Source organism: Telmatherina bonti, assembly GCF_933228915.1.
Source record: "Telmatherina bonti genome assembly, chromosome: 5".
In the NCBI taxonomy this organism is placed as follows: domain Eukaryota; kingdom Metazoa; phylum Chordata; class Actinopteri; order Atheriniformes; family Telmatherinidae; genus Telmatherina; species Telmatherina bonti.
This window is the reverse complement of record NC_136623.1, coordinates 34,484,422-34,505,289: the sequence shown is the minus strand read 5'-3', so window position 1 is coordinate 34,505,289 and position 20,868 is coordinate 34,484,422. Positions and strand designations below refer to the sequence as shown.

Genomic DNA, 20,868 nt, shown 5'->3' with positions numbered 1-20,868 from the left:
GGAGGACCAAGACGAAACCCCTCACTGCATTCCCATCTATGGTCTGTCTAGTAGATAAGTGGTTCTCAGTCTGGGGTCCCCAACTCCTCCAAAGGGGTCCCTAAAGAGCACGGGAGGCCTGCAAGGTTCTGACTATACACAACCTGAATGTTTAACTGAAGACCATGTCCACAGATATATGAGTTCAGGTGTATCCATGGAAACGCCGCCTTTGTAGCCAGTCTACACATATTTGTTAACCCAGATCTCAAAACAAATAAATATAGATGTTTATAATCTGCAATATGATATTCTAATGCATATATTTGTAATTTAAAAAAAGCTGCTTAGTGGACGGCAGCCAATCGGTTTCTGTCCATGCTGTGTGTGGTTTAGTGAGGTCAGTTAGCTGGTGGCGCTACGCTAGTGGAGTATTTCATATCTATGGGGGTGTGTATGTCAAGAAACTAACAATATCATATGTATGATGATACTGGGGCAACTGTGGTTTTTCTTTATCAGAAATTAAAAGGTAAGAAAACTGTCAGACCATTTTAAACACTGAACGCTGTTACAAGCTTAACATCATTTTACTGGATCTACGTTTCATGTCTTAATAATTAAAATCAGCTGCTCTTTATGTACAAGATTTATTAAAATATTAAAATCAGCCTTTTCAGTAAAGATTTCAAATAGGCATCTAAAACATATCAATTTTTCATTTAAAAGTATTTATCAAAAAAAAGTAAACTCTTCTTGTTCTCCTTTTAACATCTACATCTAGTTACATAAAACATTAAGGTGCGTAATAAACAACATAAAAATGAACAACCATAATTAATGTTTGAATACTGTAATAAAAAATAACAGGATAAAGTGCTTTTGAGTAAAAAGATTAGACAGACAGGACACGACTGGACTGGATTAGATTGGACTGGACTACACAGACTGAACTGGACTGGACTGGATTAGATTGGACTGGACTACACAGACTGAACTGGACAGGACTGGATTGAATTGGACAGGATTAGACTATACTAAACTGGACAGGATTGGACTGGACTGGACAGGACAGGATTAGACTGGACTGGACTGGACAGGACACAACAGGACTGAACTGGACAGGATTGGACTGGACTGGACAAGACAGGATTAGACTGGACTGGACTGGACTGGACTGGATTGAATTGGACAGGATTAGACTATACTAAACTGGACAGGATTGGACTGGACTGGACTGGACAGGACAGGATTAGACTGGACTGGACTGGACAGGACACAACAGGACTGAACTGGACAGGATTGGACTGGACTGGACAAGACAGGATTAGACTGGACTGGACTGGACTGGATTGAATTGGACAGGATTAGACTATACTAAACTGGACAGGATTGGACTGGACTGGACAGGACAGGATTAGACTGGACTTTACAGGACAGGATTAGACTGGACTGGACTGGACAGGATTAGACTGGACTGGACAGGACAGGACACAACAGGACTGAACTGGACAGGATTGGACTGGACTGGACAAGACAGGATTAGACTGGACTGGACAGGACAGGACAGGATTGAATTGGACAGGATTAGACTATACTAAACTGGACAGGATTGGACTGGACTGGACAGGACAGGACACAACAGGACTGAACTGGACAGGATTGGACTGGACTGAACAAGACTGGACTGGACTGGACAGGATTAGACTGGACTGGACTGGACAGAACTGGACAGGACAAAACTGGATTGGACTGGACAGGACTGGACTGGATTGGACAGGTTTGGCATAAGACAAGTGTGGTATCTGAATAAAGCAGAGGGAAGTGGGGGGTGGGGGGATCCACAGCTTTTTGGTACTTGCATTGAGTTGGTCATCAGAGAAGACAGACTGGGAACCACTGCAGTGGATGATGTTAGAAAAATAAAACCAACATGTTGGACAACAAACAGAACATTTACAGACCAACTCCTGCAATGGCAAAAAACACCAACTATATTAAACATTCTGAATATTTATCATTTTAAAAAAGTACCAAGATTCAAGTGTACTTTGACAACATTTGGCCCTTTAAAACCTGATCACCCCCAACTGAGACTGTGGTTAGACTCAAAATGGCTACAGTGGAGACCACTCCTCAACTTCACTTTGTCAGGGCTGCAGATACTTTTCACATTTTCTAATATTATTTAATGTAAATTTTAGAGCAAAAGTTTTTTCATTTCAAAGAGATATTCAAACGCAAAGATTGTTCTGTTTTTTTAGGACTAATTTAAAACTTTTCTCATTTGTCCCATCTTTGTTTATTCTTCACTAGTGATACATAAACCAATATCTATAAAAGTATTCCCTTTACTACGACTCAATAAGTATTCAAATAGACCTTGTGCTTGCACACATGCAATTTCAGAGCAGACGCCTAAAAAATAGGTACAGGACTCAAAGGGTTAAACTGGGAAAAGATCTTAAATAAATGTCAATTATGTTTCGGACATATTCATTTCACTGCATCTTCCATCATTCCAGCCGAGGTAACAGGAGAGGAGAGCCTTATAAACGGAGATGGATAGGAATGTGTTGTATCTGAAGTCATAGCGGAACAACGGTTCAGTCGTTTCTGGATTTGGTTTGTGTATTCAGTCACACACAGAATGTGATACTCATGGATTCAGATGATAATCTTAGCTACACATGACAGGACATCAGCAGGAATCTACGCTACATCTGGCATTGAAAAAGACAAGTGTAGTGAAAAGTCATTTTAGAGCATAAAACTACAAACAGAATCAAACCGTGTTCAACTTCTTCCAGCTGCTTCTCTGGTTTTATACTTTGAGCTGGATACGGCTGAAACATTACACAAGCTATTTTCAACTAAAAGCTGAGGGTGTAATGAAATGTATATAATGGTCGGACAGAACAGCTTCTCCAGATTTCTTGGAGAATGATAAGGGAAAAAGCAGCCAACAGCTAACAATATGTCTGATCGAAATATATAATATATAACATATTCTGTTCCTTTTGGTCTATTATTGGTGGGTCATAATGCTGGTGGAGGTGAAAACTGTATTTTTATGTTTCCATTTATTCATTTATCTGTATATTGTACCTTATTTCTGTACAACGAGCACAGTCCAGAATTAATGCAAGACGTCTCTGTCCTCCCTGCGAGTCTCTTGGATCATAACCACATTTCAGACCAGAATTATTAGATATTTTTTAACAGTTTACACAATTGCTAACTATCACATGTTCCTATTCGGTTTATACAGCTTAAAGTAGTCAGAGCAGCCGCAAAATAATAAATACTTTTGTTACGTTGTATCTGAGGAACCCAACTCCTTCCCTCTAGTTCCTTTTCTTTCAGAAAAAGATGGAAAGAAATCCCCACATGGTAAATTGGGCACATGTGCAGCAGTAGTGTGAGCCATTAGGTATTCTGTTTACACCACACTTAAATAAATGGAGTGGTTTAAGTTTGGGGATATCCAAGACTTGGGGTACCAGCTGTCAGGTTATTCGGTTTGGTTCGCTTCCACTCCCATGTCAACAAGACAAAGTGTTTCCTAATTACGGCCACGGTTTGTGGTGTGGTCCTACAGTCACAGCCGAAAGGGACAGAGGAAAGAGCAGGCAACGACGGGGTGCAGCAAACTATTAGAAGGTTGAATTACTTCTGTGGAAGTAATATAAATAGCTCAATGGTCTGACACAGAACCTCGGTTGTTGAGCAATATTTTAATTCACGTGTCACGCTTGTGTTCGTATCTGAATGACATCAGTTTGTGTGACACTGGATAAAAACAATTAAGATTCAACAGCGCCTACTGGACTTTTGCCTCATTAGTTGTTTACAGGGACAGATTCATCTGTCAATGAGTTTAAGTCTGATTAAAAAAGAGATGTAACTAAGTATTCTGATTAAAGAAAAAAATTTAAAAAACCAGTGCTAGCAAAACGGTTAGCATAGCAGCCTCACAGCAAGAAGGTTGCTGGTACGAGCGTTGGCGAGGGGGGCGTTCGAACGTTAGCCTTTCTGTGTGGAGTCTACATGTTGTGTTGCAGAGCTTCTCTCTGGGTACTACGGTTTTTTCCCACTGTTCAAAGACATGCATGTTAGGACACATTCACATCAGCCTTTCTGATTCATATCCTAGTCTGTTTGCTTGGAAAGTCAGCTTTGTTTGGGGAAATGTGAATGTGCCAAACAAATTCTGATTCAGATCACAGAAGCGGACTCGGTCCGCCTACAAACTAAGGTCTTAGTTCGTTTCAAGTGGACCAAATACAGGAAGCGAACTACAAAAAAAAGTCACTTGCTGCATTTGCGTAGCATTGCATTGTGGGTTAAGATGGCGTTAAGAGTCCTCTGCCTCGTCTGTTGTTCATACTGTGTCCATTGTTACTGTGTATTTCTGAAGTATACTTGCATAAGACAACATAAAAAAACCAAAAACAGCCATAGTTTCATGTTCTACGTTTAACTTGCACGTGGAGTTTTCTTCTTCTTGTTCTCTCTTTTGCTAAAGACTCAGGCAGCGCCACCTTTGGTGGGAATGGGGATATATTATTATAAAGGTTTAGCTCATTTGACCAAAGTGCAGCATGAACGCGATCTTGGTCTGCATGGATAGACCCCCTTACAAATGAGCAGAGACGGACCAAGTTCCAGCAGACTATCCTGATGCGAATGCAGTCTTAGGTTAATTTAGTTCCTCTAAATCACCCCTAGAAGTGAGTGTGAATGGTTGGTTGTTTCTCTGTGTTGGTCTTGTGATGGACTGGCAACCTGTCCAAGATGTACCCTGCCTCTCGCTTAATAATTGCTGGAATAGACTCCAGCATCCTGCCTCCCTGAACTGGAGTAAGCAGTTAAGAAAATGGATAGATGGAGAACCTGAAAAGACTTCCCAGGCTAAACAAGCTCTTATGATACCCGATGTTGTTACAATACAGAGCCTCCAGCATTACTTTACAACACCAGTGTCCAACTGGACTCGCAACAGTCTGACCTCTACGGTTTGATTTCTTGCTTGTGTTGTTCTCACTCTCAGCTGTAAGTTGCTTTCGAGAAAAGTGTCTGGTTAATGACTGTAGAACAGAATAGAATAGTTTCATCATCTGAACTGAACCCCCCCAGATTATCTTGTTTTGGTCTAAGACCAAAGTATGAATCAACCTTTTCTTTTTGACCTAAATTAAAACAGTGTAGCTGTGTTATTTCTAAACATTGCAATCCAAAATAGGAAAAATATACAGTGCACATGAACGCCCATAAGCTCATCCAGTAATGCACTTCGCATGATTACTTTGCACAGATGTATGAAAATGTGCATTTACTAAAAACAGGCTGCTCTGGCATTAAGGGGATGCCAGTATAAGCGCTGTCAGCGCTTCCTGATGTGCATCAGATGGGACTGGTTTTGATGCGGTCTCTGCTAACTGGTCCAGGCAGGAAGAAGGAAGCAGGCGCACAGTGGAGACACTTCACTCTCCAGTCAGAGTATTAAACAGACTGATAAACATTTCCACTTAGCCAGCAACGAAGGGTTATGAGACATTGTAAATGCATTATGTATGTAAGACACGCCAAGACAACCGGAATGTGCAGGGTTTAGCTAAAGCTCAGCACTGTAAGACAGTTAAAGAGGTGGACAGGAAGATGTGGAGATGGTCTCTGCAAATGATGGAGTTTGGGTGCTATAAACATTTCAGCGAAGCAGATGAGGGCAGAGAGGAGGGTGATCTGCTGGCTTGGCAAGAAAGGAAAGATCACTTGGTCACAGCAGATGATTACGCCGTAAAATTTGGTTGATGAGTGACTGATGGGAAACCAAAGCGAGCGCAGCGTGATGATAAGCTACTTTGGTACCTGTAGAGTAAGTCGTTTAACGGCATCCCAGCCATGAGTGATCAGCTCCTTCATTCGCTCCTCTGAGCTACTCCACGACTCCTCCACTGTGGTGTCAGGCATCACCTTCATTGGGATGGACAGAGGACGTGACTCTGGAAGAAAGAAAGAAAATTACAAGGACGCAGGGAGCCCTGGCTTTCAGCTTTTCTTTCATAGTCAATCACATTCTGCTTGTCATGACCGGTTTTTTCAGCAACCAGCACCCAGTAGTGATGTCAGATTTGTTGAAATATTCAGCTGACTGCTAAAGTAACCTCTTTACCACAGAAGTAATGTAGCACCCTGTAAAGTCTTAAACAAAATCACTATTTTATTTATTAACATGAGGAAATGGACTGTCCTGCGTTTTTCCTTTATTTAACCCTCTTTCAGATTCTCTGTTATTTTCATTTGCTGTACAGGATCATGTTATATGATGTTTAACTGACACTTCATTGAGCTGATGTAATGTTGGCACTCAGGTTTCTCGTCTCCAACAGTGGGAGAGGGAACTGTGAGAGCTCAGACACACACACATACACACTAGTGTAGACATGATTTGTCCTTGTGCGCCTGCTGTGGTCCAGACGAAGGATGATTGTCTGCGCTGACACTCATGGCAACAGAAATGCCACATCAACAAACACACACAATTAACCTTTACTGTAAGCGTGCGCACCGGGAGCTCGGAGAAGTTCAACGCTGGACAGACAGGAGGAGGAAGAGGAGAAGAAACTCAGGGATGTTCAGAAGCAAAACAGAGGAGACAACGTGAAGCTTACCAGGTTAACCTGAGGTCTGCGAATGTTAAAGTCATCAGGCCGTGAGAGGTTAGAGACGGGGAGGTCTCTCTGAAGACACATTAAGACATATTCCATGATTTAAAGGTTTGCCTTGCTCAGCAGCTCTATCCCACAGTTGTCATGAAACAGCGCTGATGTCACAGCTCTACTGTGCCTCCTCGGACGCCGTGCTCCCAAATATCACCAAATGGTTGGCATGGCAATAACAGCATGTTACTGGGGCAATGGGAAATTGATTAGTTACTATAGTTGTTTGTTGCTGTGGTAACCTGTCTAAAACTTGTGGTTGGAGTCTGCGTTTTGTGTATGCGTGTGTGTTTAATGAATGACTAAGATTGCAGGTGCATGCGCGTACGTTGTGCACGTGTGCGTGTGGAGGAAATCAGACGGCTGCCTCTGGACTCTCGCAGCGTTTTCTCACGCTCAGCTTCCAGGTGCCTTTGGCACTTGGGGACTATGAAATAGAAATAGTATTTGTCATGATGCCTACAATCAATGTTAAACTGCATATTTTGTACATAAGGCAAACTGATCTACCTTCTCCTCCACAGTTACTCATCAGCTACATTTCTATGTCAGCCTGTAATATCCACACATTCAACTGGCTGAAAGGACAGGTTGTGTCGAAGCTGCGTTTGTGTTCTAGTTTTCCCCTTAAACATAATTTAGGAAACGTTTCCAGTTTCCTTAATTTAGGCAGAAATCATTTCTACACTGGCTTTGCTTCTCACATAAACATAGATGGCGTAGATGCAGCTAAATGTAAAATGTTAAGGCTTTAAATTGTCTTTAAATGCAGTATCTATCGATCTCTGAAGCCATGTTAACATCACTGCCTATGATCTACTGAGCATGATTTTCATTTAAATAAAGATTATTACCAACATATTTGCAACTACAGTCATTCTAACCTCAAGCAATACAGTCTTACTAAACCAGAAAGTGCTATAAAAACATGCTGCATATCCACACATACTTCCCTGACAACACATAAAAAACAAAAACCCACTAAAACTGACCCTAAAATACTCTCACTCACACCCTCTCCAATTATCACTGATGAAATCTTAAAGTAAATAAAGACCACCCTTCTGAGGTTCACAAACATCAATCCTGGTCATACACACTTGTGCCATGTTCCTCCAGTTTCCCAAAATAATCTATTACGTAGTGCACAGAGGGAGGAGTGCCTTGCATGACTACAACATGGAGACTATTTCAATGTGTGAGTACATTTAAATTCACTTTTAATGATATGTCAGGAATATACAAACTAGCACGGCGTGGAACATGCAGCTGAAGCTCATATAAACTGTTAATCTCATGACGCGCAGCTCCAACGTCGGACTTACACAAATGTGCATGAGGATGCATCTTTTTGATGGCACAGAGTGAAACGTTGGGCCAACGATAGGACAGGTAGAACTATTAACATCAAACTCAGCTTCCACACCTCGACCCTGAACCGTCTTTCCATCTAAAACCAGCAGTAGCTGGCTCTCGGTCTCAATAGTTACCTCACCCTACACACCCGCCATTCTTCTTCTATTCTTCCCATTATTTCTGTAGAGAGACCACAAATTTATTCTTGTTTGCAATTACAGCACTAATCCTGGCAGGTCCACGAGCCAGAAGATTCCAGGGAGAGACATTTTTGATAACCATTTAAATGTTTTTTTTTTACTTTGGGATAAAGTGGGATTGTGAAACTTCTTCCCCGGAGAGGATCTGTAAGGCCAATCAGAGAGTACAGCATAGGCAGTAACAATGAAAGACCAGTCCGCATGAAGCTAAATACCATTCCAGGACTCTGTTTGTTAATCCTGGGGTCATTATTTGGAGTGAAACTGCCATATCTTGTTAGAGTGACTTGGCGCCTGCCATTTCTGCAGAGGGAAAGAGGGATGCGGGGAGGAACACGGCATAAGAAAGAGATCTAAATTCAAATTAAATAGAAATGTGACAGCAGTGCCCAGAGCTCTTGAACCTGCCTGAGCCTAACAAGCCTTAAGAGTCCTCTTAAAGTGGGGTTATTGTGCCATCTCAGCCATGTCCTCGTTTTCACCCTCCGCTCAGCCATTAGGTTAATGTGCTATTGGCCAAACCCTGATCATGCAGCCCTTCCCTTGTTGTTTCGTTCCCTCTCTCCTCCACCACTCCTCCCATCCATCGCTCTCAGCATTCAGCTGGTTTGTGGAGCTGCCAGTTCAGTCCCTTATAAACACTTGCATGTTCTGACGCTGATTATTCATCTCTTTAACAGCTCCATCACATCAACCAGCATGTGAAAAGCTTTGAGGCAAGTGACGACTTGGAACCGGAGCCGCATTACGACTTTAAGGCGAAAAACAAAATCACAATGTGCAACACAACACTGCCACAGCGCAGTAAAAAAGGCAGTAAAATGTGTCAGGATGTGCGGTGTGGTGCGTGTAAACCGCACGGCATTTCAAAATGTGCCTCTCACAATCTGAGCACGCATGAACGCACACCGAGTGGCTGCAGCATCCAAACGCTGTCAGTAAACTCTGCACTACTGATTTAACAGGCTTCACAACAACACTGCAAAGCATCCATACATCTTTCCTGAGTGGTTGAGTAACTCAGCCGTGAAACAGCTTCAATGAGGGATTTTGGCACGTCCCCACGCAGCCTGCTATCTTTCCGGTATGTTCCCTATTATAAATGGTTTACAGTGAGTTGAAGTGTTGTATATTCTGCTACAGCTGCGTGCAGAGGCAGCAGCGGGGCTCTTTAAAAAACCCGCCTGTCTATTTGTTTTGGATGCAAGTTAATGTTTATTTAAATATTTACATTTACTCCATTTGTTACGGCGTTGTCGAAGGCCACATGAAAAGCCGTGATGTGGCAAAGCGGATTGGCTTTGACTGGACTTGGTTATTGGCAGATTTCTGCACATCAGAAGTAAAGCTTCATCTTATCTTCTGTGCCCTGAGAAGTCCAGGTCAGTCAGTTCACCGTAATTCCTCTGGCTGATGGGAAAATAAAACGGGATTATGCATACTTTTCTAAATTCAATTGTCTAACCTTGCTGAGCAACATACACATTTATACGCAAAGATAATCATCTACAATATGAGGCGACTTCTGCTAACCATACACATATGACACAACATGCGAAGAATTTCAACAAAATGACACGTCTTCTCCTCGTGACATCAGGAACTTTCAAAACATCCCATGTGAAGTCATCCAAAGCCAGTTTCCACTTTCCTCCTTTTACTTCTGGTATCCCATGTTACCAAACCCCCATGAGCCTCCACTAATCCATGCCTCATCTGATGAACCACAACTCAACCCCTTCTGCTCCTCTCACTTAAACCTCAAAAAGCACGGCCAACATCCACAAGGCCTAATGCCGTTATCATGAGGAAACATCCATTCCCCCGCAGACCGTCACTGAGACGGTTGCACAGACTCATCAGGGTCTAAAGGCCAGAGACTTTCTAATGTAAGGAGTGGAGTCCTCTGCAGGCTGCAGCCATTCTTCTACAGGCGGCAGGGGTTTCCATCTCATTATTCCTCGTTTTTTCTGTTTTCTTCCCCCACTCCGACCATCATTACCTTGATAAATTATTGACTTTACCAGAAAAATTAAACTACATAAATAACTCCACAATGAAAATATTATCCCCCTCTGAAAAGCACACAGCAGCCAATAAAAACCTGCCTGACTTCCATCAGGCTACTTGGGTTTGGATTATAGTTATGTATGACCGCGCGGTTCTGCCTGGCGTCCCCTCATCAGTTCCCTCTCTCCTTTACATATGTATATATTAGTTTCACTCTGCTGTTTATTCAACCAAAACGCATCAATTTGTCTCTCCAGCGTCACGGTTGGGCCATCCATCTTCACCATGAAAATGGGATTCTCCATCTTGTTTTGCCCGAATTTATTTATCTAACTATTCCCTTTGCATGTTTGTGTCGATTCTCTCCTGTTGTATCGACTACAAGTTATCAGTTTAAGGTAATTTTTTCAAGCCTTTGCCACCATCATATTGTCTCCTTGCCTGCAGAATAACATCATGACAACTGACAATGTTTCCACTTGTGTCTTTCTGTTTTGTGTCCCTCCAGTAAACTGAGAAATTACATGTAATCCCATCAACAGACCACAAGCAGTCAGGAACAAAGACAACAGCTCTCCTTCCAACCTTTAGGGAGCAAAGCCAGATATGAGGATATATTTCTCAGCTAAAGAAGGATGTTTTCAGAGTGCCAGCGGCTAATTTTAGGACTGAAGAGAAACGCCAGTGAGATCATTACTCTGGTAGATGTTAGAGAACAATGAGAAGTTTGGGACTTGGGAGGCTCTTGATCAGAACGGCGGTGTTGCTGCCAACAAGAACATTCATTAGGGACAAATAAAGAAAATACTTAGAGGCTAGTTTTATGTGAACCAATTTGTGGCGTAATTGTGCGGGCAGACAGAACTCGACCTCAAACTGAGGAGAAATGACTTGTTTTCAAAGCCGCCTTTCCACAGCTTCTCTTGTAAAGGATAATCACACAAAAAAAAAGACTGTTAACACTTCTGTGATGATGTTGCTAAGCAACACTAAAACAAACCTGCTATGAAAGCTAAATGACCAGCATTTTATTTATGAAAAGAAAGAATAAAAAGAAAGAAAGAAAGAATTTTATTTATAAATGAAGTCAAAATGCCAGAATATTCGCACTGTAAAATCTGACCAGTAAATCTGGTGTACGACATCACTATTAGAGAGGAACCAGATCAAACAGTAATCTGATTCCTTACGTGACGGAGTATCAGCCCTACATTCTGCAGATCTTGTGTTTAGCAGAACAAGAATAGCTGGAATCCTTTTTTTTTCCCAAGAGCTGCGTTCAAAGTCAACGTGATGCTCTAAAAACAAGCTTTAAACATCTCACCCAGCCTCGGTTCTGAAAGTTAGCCATGTATTCTTACATGTGTGTTCACCAAGCCCAATGACCAAACCCAGAGACGGAAATAAGAAAGGGTGAAATATTTTGTTGCCAAATTGGAGCAGAGTGGATCCTGGTTGTGAGATTCGATCCGTCGCACAGGATGATATCACCTCGCCCTCAGAGCTTCCACTGGAAATGATCTGCAGTCATCTGGTTCTGTGTGTCTCCGTACATTTGCCTGCACATTCCCAGGCACCTTCCAGAAAGCATGCAGGAAAGTCCCCTTGATCACTGGGAGACTGCAGCTCGGCTGAATGTGGTAACAGAACATGAGATTCCTTTGACAACATTAAAGTACTCGGGTATTACCCAGCTGGAAGCAGCCAGCAGCTCGGGGAAGGTCCTGGGGAAGATTTCCCCTTAAAAACTTTTCATTGAGTTAGGATTTATTCTTTAGAATCTGTCAGGTGACTTTGGTGGGAAAGTCAGTTGATCCAGTGGAAAACTTTAATAATCAATAACCACAAAATAAAAGAAACACCTTTGCTCATGCCCATTCATAAGTCGGTGGAAATAAACCAAAGCTCTTTTTCCATATTTCACATGTGCAGCACATCAGGTTGTTTTATCTGAAAGCACCGCAAACACACATGCAGCTGGAAGGCAACTTCTTATTTTCTACCAGTCTGCTCCAACGCATGATGAACCTTTAACAGAAAAACTCACTTTACAGTCATGCAATATGGTTCCTTCTCCAGAACAAAACCATTTTTTAATGTTTTGTTTGTTGTGTCTTCGTTGTGTGAAACCACTACAGCCTCAAATGTGTGGTGGTTGTTTTTATATCAGTGTGTGTCTAAAATCACAAGATTTGCTGATAATTTTCTGAGCAAGTATCAGTTGTACAGGAAGTGTGTGTGCTTTCAGCCGTCCACACAGTGTCTTGTCATGGTAAATTCATTGTTAGAAATTGTCTGAAACAAGTTCAATGCAACCACACTTTCAAAGATTACGCAGTTTTTTTTTCTGTTTGTGCAACTGTTTTTGTGACTAAACGTTGAGATTATGTTATTTGTAAGACTTATTTGTGATGATTTTTTTTAAAAATGCACATTTAAATTAGTAATTTTTCTTTTCAATGTGAAATGCAAAACAAAGCTGAAAGTGGTGTGTGGACACTAATAAATGAGAGACGCATAAAAAAAGTATTTTCCTAAAATAACATGTATTTTTATCCGATGTTTTTGCAGATCCGTGTTGCTCAGGCACTCAAATGAGGGTTTAACAGCACCGATACAGATTGTAATGCTATTTTATTTGGATGAAACTTAACCCATTACAACCAAACGTCTTCTAAAACCTCAAGTTTTTCTGATAAACTGTCAAATAAAGCTTCTATTTTTCCCTCAACATCTGAAGCAACTATAAACATAAGATGAAAACTATCTGGGATGTTAAACATTCTGCTTTTCTTTTACATTTTTGACTCTGCTTTCATGTTTATGAATACTTTTTAAAAATAAAATGGTTTTATGTGTCCAGAAGATGTCGATGCGCTGTGTGCACTAAAACACAAATCCCATACATGTTCCATCAAGTTAAAATGGATCAAAAGATTAAATCTAACATTTTCAGAATCTGCAGCCCCTCACTGACTCATGGAAAATCTTGAGGAGCGTCCACGACTGCAGCAGCATCCAAGTTGCAAGCATTCAGGCGCTACATGTCAGAGCTACATTACATAGTTATGCTAAATAACTGGCAGCGATGTAACAGTGTTATGACTCCGTTAAGAAGCGCATGATGTCTTCTCGACAGTGAGTTGAACAGCAGTACCAGTGGCAGTCCAGTTGGCTGCTTGCCTCGTCTTATGTGTTTATTCCCTACGCATCCCTGTGAATGGCATGTCATATGCGTGTTGACTCCAGTTGGCAGGGAACCTGCAAATCTCTCCTCTGTTTACCCAAACAAATGACTGAAGACTGAAAAATAAAAAGTCGGCTGCGCTGATTAGAAACCCCCTTCGAGCCCTGTGAGAAACGATATGCCTGCAATAAACCTGCAAATTAAATCGACCTTGTCTTGTATCCGGACGTTTATTTGGAGCCATGTTAAAACAAGAACATGACATCTTTTAAGGAAGATGCCAAATTATAATCTAGCAAAGAGGAGAAACAAAGAAAGTTGGAGTTTGTAGCTGCGCCATAAAAGGAAAGTTTAAGTTGGTTCTTTTCATTTAATGTCGCAAACCACCGGAATTTATTTCAATGGGGAATTAATAATATAGACACAGAAATGTTCCTCTGTGACACTCAGATCAGCTTTATATTTAAAAAAATCATCAATGTTTAATAACCAAAAGAAAATCGTACCATGCACTGTATCAAGTCCACCTTGCTAAAACCAGGTTGGACCCATTTTCCTTTCAGAACCGCTTGGTTTCCCTCCATGTTGACATGAAGCATCACACAGTTGCTGCACATCATGATGAGAATCTCCCGTTCCACCACGTCCCAAAGCTGCTCTGCTGGACTGAGATCTGGTGACTGTGGAGCCGTTGGAGGACAGTGAACTCATCATCATGGTGGAGATGATGTGAGCTTTGTGACATGGTGCGTCATCCTGCTGGAAGTTTCCATCAGAAGATGCTACACTGTGCTCAGAAAGGGATGGACATGGTCAGCAGCAGGACTCAGGTAGGCTGTGGAGGTTAAACCATGTCATACTGGTACTAAGGAGAGCAAAGTGGGACCAGAAAACCTCCCCCCACCGTTCCACCAGCAGCAGCCTGAAGCGTTGATCCTGACGGCAGGATGGATCCATGTTGTCATGATGTTTCCAGCAGATTCTGATCCTACCATGTGGATGTGGAGCTGAACTGGAGACTCATCAGACCAGCAACGTTTCTCCATCTTCTATTGTCCAGTTCTGGTGAGTCTGTGTGAATTGTAGCCTCAGTTTCCTGTTCTTACTGACAGGAGGGAACCCGCTGTGGTCTTCTGCTGCTGGAGACCATCTGCTTCCAGGCTGGACGGGTTGTGTGTTCAGAGAGGATGTTCTGCAGATCTTGGTGGGAACCAGTGCTAATTTGAATGAACCAGTCTGTCCAGTCTCCTCTGACATCAACCAGACATTCTGGTCCAGACAACTGCTGCTCGCTGGATGTTTTCTCTTCTTCAGATCATCTCTGTAAACTCTACAGATGGTCGTGTGTGAAAATCCCAGTAAACACTCAGACCAACAACCACGCCACATTTAAGTCATTTAAATTCCTTTTCTTCATCATTTTGATGCTCAGTTTGAACTTCAGCAAGTTGTCTTGATTAAGAAACATCTGCCGACATGTAACTTACTGATTAGCTGTTGGAAGTTGACCAGGGGGGCATAATAACGTGAGTTAATGAATTTATATGTGTGTGTTCATTCGTTTTACCTTACATGTCTCAGGGACAACCATTTTCCACATTTGCTTTGGGATTTAACAGCTTTTACCCACCAGTGGGGGAAGATGAGGACCAGTCAGTGTGGAAAACAATGACCTGTGTTCCAGACATCCGAATGGTCAAACAACCCCGAGAAATAAACAAAATCCTTTATTTCAGTTCACATATCTGCAATAAATCACTAATAATTCTGAGAGAAATTGATTGGAACATCTCAATAAAAAAAATCTCAACCAGTAAACCAAACGGTCTTCCAAACCAAGACGCTGGGAAGTTGAGACTTTTCTTTTCAAGTCTTTAGTCTGAAAAGAAAACATGGCAGGAAGATGGATGATGTTAGCAGGAAAAGGCAGAAGTGCTGCTTGGCTGCAGTCTATCCAGATCCACTGGCTGATGCTTTGCCCCAGTAAAACCAGCAGGGCTAAACTCTGCTGCCCTTTTCTTATCCTCTTCGCTTTTGGAAACTATTTGCAACGTTTCAATACTTCTTCTTCTGTGACACCACACCAGCCTGCAGAGAAGAGCTTCTTCTTCATTTCCTCACTGCACGGCTCCAACGCGGCAAAGTGGAGCGGGGCAACAAAACAACATGAGCACTTCGTTAGAGTGTCTTGTTTTCACTTTACAAGAGAAATATTTGGACAAGAAAGATCTCGACTCTGACTCAGATTTAGTTTCTGACCAACAAACGCAGGCCAGCAGTAAGATGCCAGACAGGAAATACAAACTACACTTTAACAGACACAATTTAGGACCAGATGTGCCGTCCCCTGAGCCAATCACAAGCAGCAAAACACAGTGTGTGATGCAGCTAACTATGAGATCTTCAGTTTTATTTTCACTTATTTGCAGTTACCTGGTGGTGGACAGACATCCAGACACAGAAGCAACACGACAACAAAACTTCACAGGAGAAAAAAGCTAAAAAGACCAGACAAGCTGGGAAACATGAGGACTGTTCACAGAGACGGACGACACTCTGACAGCTAGTGTACTCTAGTTAGTGAGTGTTGCTGACAAACTACACCCTGATGCAGCTTTGGAGCCAAGGTGATTGTTTACTGACAAGCCAAATGAGAAGATATACTGCTGGGACGTGAATAAGCAAAGATGCTGTGGTATGGAAAAAGCCATTAGTGCACAAAAAGAAAAGGAAGAGAGGGAAAACCAGAAGGAAACACCGGCGTGACCTTTCAGCTCCGAGCCTTTTAAACGAGCAGGGAAGGAGCCTTAATGGCCGATTTCAGATGCTGAAATGTCAAAGGAGCATTTTTACAAACAAAACATGGAGGAATGTTACAGACAGTCAACGTAATTTACAGCCACAAGGTGACATCACCAAAAGCAAGGACTCATCAGTCACTCTTGTTGGGCCAACATGCTTATTTTCTCTGACTCATCACTGCAGCATTTTGGCAGTAAATGGTATTTAAAAGAGAGTCTAAACATGTTTTTTTTTCTTTTTCAGCTTTAAATTAAATCCAGTTCCATAAAAGCATTCAAAACGGTCCGATGGTCACATTAATTAAATATCCATACAGGAATATGTGAGAGAGGAGCTTGTCTATCAGCTTTATGAGCATTGAATGAAAGCCACTGATGTAGGCAGTAAGTTTCTGTGTTCTGTCATGCACAGCTCCAGCTTTCCGCGCAGGTATGACCTATAAATACACGTGTAGAGCGTTCTTTAGTTGGTCAATATACAATATTGCTGAGGTTTATGTAACTGTGACTGTATAAACCCAGTGCATTTGTACTGTATTTGCCCTCTGGATGAATTAGCAGTTTGTAAATGTCTGCTGACTTGTTCTGGCAACATCAACAACAACCTGAAAGCAGTCGGCAATTCTCTCACCAGAACTAGTAGTAACAGCCCATAAAAGACCTGCAACATGACATATTCCCCTCTTAGTTTCTCCACCCACCCACCCTCCCGTCTCCTCTGGGCAGGGCGGGTAGCTGTTTATCTCCAGCTCGGGTTCTCTACCAGAGTCCTGGGAGCCTAAGGGTCCTACGCAGGATCTTAGCTGCTCCTAGGACTGCTCGCTTCTGGATGGAGATGTCTGATGTTTCTCCAGGTTTCTGTTGGCATTCACCAGTTCTTCCATGAGGCCTTGGTACTTCTCCAGTTTCTCATGCTCCTTTTTCCTGATATATCCATCATTGGGATGGATACATTGATCACTACGGCTTTCCTCTGCTGCTTATCCATGATCACTATGTCCGCTTGGTTGGCCACCACCATTTTATCTGTCTGGATCTGAAAGTACCAGAGGATCTTAGCCCTCTCATTCTGCACCTCCTTGGGAGGTGTTTCCCACTGGGATTTATGGGTCTCCAGTCCACATTCTGCACAGATGTTGTTGGAGAAATTATTATGGGTTTTGGTTTGTATTAAGTATTAGACATATATGCATTGATTTGCTGTCATCCTGCTGTGTTTTGTGTCTATGCACAAAGAGACCAGAGTATTTTCCACCACAATGTCCCAGTACACTATTCCAGCTACTTGGTTATGGCGCTCCATGTATTCTTTGCGTTCCAGTATCTTGCACCCTGCTGTGAGGTGTTGGATTGTTTCAGTCTGTACCTGGAGTCCTACCTGGTGTGGTAGAGCTAGGCCTCGATGGCCCTGGTGCATATGTACACATGCATGGCTGTGTGACGCATAAATCAAGCATAATTTCAATTGAATTTACTGATTAAACATTACGTTTCAGCAGATTTCGGAGGAAATCAAGGCTTATTTAAAATATGTATAGTATAAATTTATATATATATATATATATATATATATATATATATATATATATATATATATATATATATGTATGTACATGTACATTTATTAGGGTTGGGAAATCAAATTTCCGAATCAAATCAAATATCGGAATTTTTTCTTCACAACTTTAAAGTTTTTTAACAAAAAAATGTACACATGCATGGGTGTGTGTCGCATAAATCAAGCATAATTTTAATTGAATTTACTGATTAATCATTGCGTTTCAGCGCATATTGGAGGAAATCCTCATATAACAGCTAGAGGAACCACAGCATTAATACCAAAAGATGAAGTCAGGCTTCACTTGGCTGTTTGAAGATGCTAGCATGCTAGCATGCTTTACAACAAGACTTTTAACTTGGATCCACCACACAGAAGGACCATCCACAGGTGAAGGCTGTTATTTTACTACCATATTTTTAGATATTGAAATTGAAATATTGAGTTTAGTGAACGTTAGGTCCTGTGATGTGTTACATTATTACACCTTAGCCACATAATAATGTTGGTAAACCTACCTGTCACTGTTTTAGTTTTCACTGGGCTGCTGGCGTAGTCCGACGCCTGATTGGAAGGTTGCTTTGCCATCGGCGTGCTCCCTACGGACACCTCATCCTCCCTCCTCTTGGCAAGAGGAACTGGACCTGGGTTCTGTAATGACAAAGCAACATGACTGAGCTTCCATATGAAAATGAAATCTCTCATTGTTTGCCCGTTAAAGCACATTTTTCTTTGGTCTGATCCGTAGCCGAGTAAGTAAACATAATTTAGGAACTGATCTAAGTTAGTAAAAACATTACTCAGAGATAGCGTTGCACAATGTTAACCTCAGGGTTAGTCAGCGCTCCACACATACGCAAAGAACGCAGAGAGGCAGGTAAAAAAAGAAGAAAAACACAACGGAACACAGCAGCCTCTTCCAAGATAAACAAGGACCAGTGACAGCTCCTTGTTTTTTCTTAGCAGTCTCCCATGCAGGCCAAACACACACACACACATCTACATGCATAATCTGGCTGGTAGTAAGATGGCTGAAAGACAGAGGTGGGGAAGGTTAGTCTGAAATGAGAAAACGCTGCTAGCATCAGCCAGCAGTACCATTCGGCTCTGATGCAGCTGCACAACGCAGCAGGCCAAGCATGTACTGCTGTACACACACACACACACACACACACACACACACACACATATCAGCACAGCTGCTTTTCAGCGACTACGTTGTGACCCAGATGTTGGTTGTGGTTGAAATTAAAAGTTGGCTCTTAAACTACATTAGTATGTGAAGCTACTGAGTGAGATATGAAGCAGAATCCATCCAAGCTTCCTGCATCCTACGAACAAAGCTGAGAAAACACGACCTGAATTAACTTCAAAACAGTTTGGTTGTGCTAAAAAAAAAGACCTTCAAGAACCTAAAATATGGTGTTTTATGTGAGTATCTCTTGTGAAGGATTTGGGATATTCAACCAACACAGAAATGCTCGTGTTGAGTCCTTCAAAGAGCTAAAAGTCAAATAAGTTTTAAGCAGCTTGAAAAATCGGCTGAAGCAGGAGGTAGAAATCAGAAAACAGGTTTATCACAGAGGTCAAAACAGCCAAAACAACAGCAGATGTTGAAGTGTGGAGAAAAACTTCAGGCAGCAAATTACATTTATTATTAATATTATTTTTTAACCCTTTAATTTCATCACAAAGTAAATATTTGTCCACTTTGGCTTCAGTCTTTCCAGCAGCAAAACAAACTGCAGGATCAAACTTCTCTCCAGATACTTCCACTGCAGCCTCACACTGCTGCTTATTGGTAGCAAAATGCAATTAATAACAAACAGGCGTTAAGTCTGCAGAGCATACAGGTACGGCTTCTGTAAACAGGAGAAGCTGTAGGGGCAGGGCTGCCCATTGCAGTGCCTGCTGAGAAAGGGCACAAAGCGTTTCACAGCAGTAAAAAAGTACAACATATAGAGAAACGTAACAACATAAGTCTGAGTCTAAAATGTTCGCCCAAGCAAATATGTCTTCATGAGCGTTTTTAAAGGCATCTGCTGAGACCAGAGAGGGCAGATCCTGACGAAACTCTTTCCAAAGACGGGGAGCAACAGCTTTAAAACATCTGTCTCCCCGAGTTTTAAAGCAAATTTGTGGGACCATCAACAGGTGTTGTCTGGACGACCTCAGGCTTCGAGCCGAGCTTATTAAGCTTTATTAAGGCTTTATTAAGTCATCGATGTAACTCGGGCCCTGTCCATGTCGAGTTCAGTAAGTTACCATCAAGATTTTAAATCAAAGATAGAAAGATTTCAACACAGGTCCTGCTGGTCAGAAGCCTCGCAGCTGAGTTCTGGACTGTCTGAAGACGAGCCACAGATTTCTTCTTAAGGCAGGTGAACAGGCTGCTGCAGTCGTCTCACGGCGAACCCAAAGCATGAATCATCATCTCAGGCTCCTGTTTAGTAACAAGTATTGATACTTGTTAATAATATCGAACGGCAGACTAAATGTTTTGTCTATAACTCTACTGAGAGCACGTGCCGCACACTTCCTTGGCTCAGAAGTGCCTAAGCGGCGGATCAGCTCCAAACTCCCGTGTTGCCTCCTGAGTTGGAAGGCAGTGGAGAAAAGGCTTGATGTTAGGACGGCTCAGGGTAGGAATGGAAAGGATAACAGATGCTAACGTTCAGTTTCATTTATCTGAGAAAAGTCACATGACTCTGAGGTTTTCTCTGCTCTCTGTTAACTATGTCCGAAACTTTTCCCAGTTTTTCCTTCCCACTGTAGCCGATGTGCTCAGGATGGGAGGTGGAGTTGGAGTTTCCAACTCAATCTGTTGGTTTCCTGATATAGGCCATTAAGAATTGGCTTTCATGATGTTTTCTTTTTCCTGTCTGTCAATCAAATCAAATCAAATAAAGATACTTTATTCATCCCCGAGGGGAAAATTCAGCATCTTGTGATGGCATTGCCGGGATTTGACGCGATATAAATAAAGTTGAATTGAATTGAAAACTCTTTTGATCATCACTCCACACTCAGAATGCCTTGTTTGCAGACAACAAAA

The 20,868-nt window shown here is 41.9% G+C and overlaps 1 protein-coding gene across 1 annotated transcript in view; it reads right to left on the bottom strand.

Annotated features, from left to right (window-relative positions):
- The window catches only part of vps13b (vacuolar protein sorting 13 homolog B), a 433,420-nt gene that overhangs the window by 242,431 nt on the left and 170,121 nt on the right, over positions 1-20,868 (bottom strand). The window contains exons 21-22 of the mRNA XM_079241403.1: positions 18,332-18,464; positions 5,851-5,984 (exon numbers count right to left, since the gene is read on the bottom strand). Coding sequence (XP_079097529.1) covers positions 5,851-5,984; positions 18,332-18,464 — 267 coding nt within the window. The remainder of the gene's footprint in view (positions 1-5,850; positions 5,985-18,331; positions 18,465-20,868) is intronic.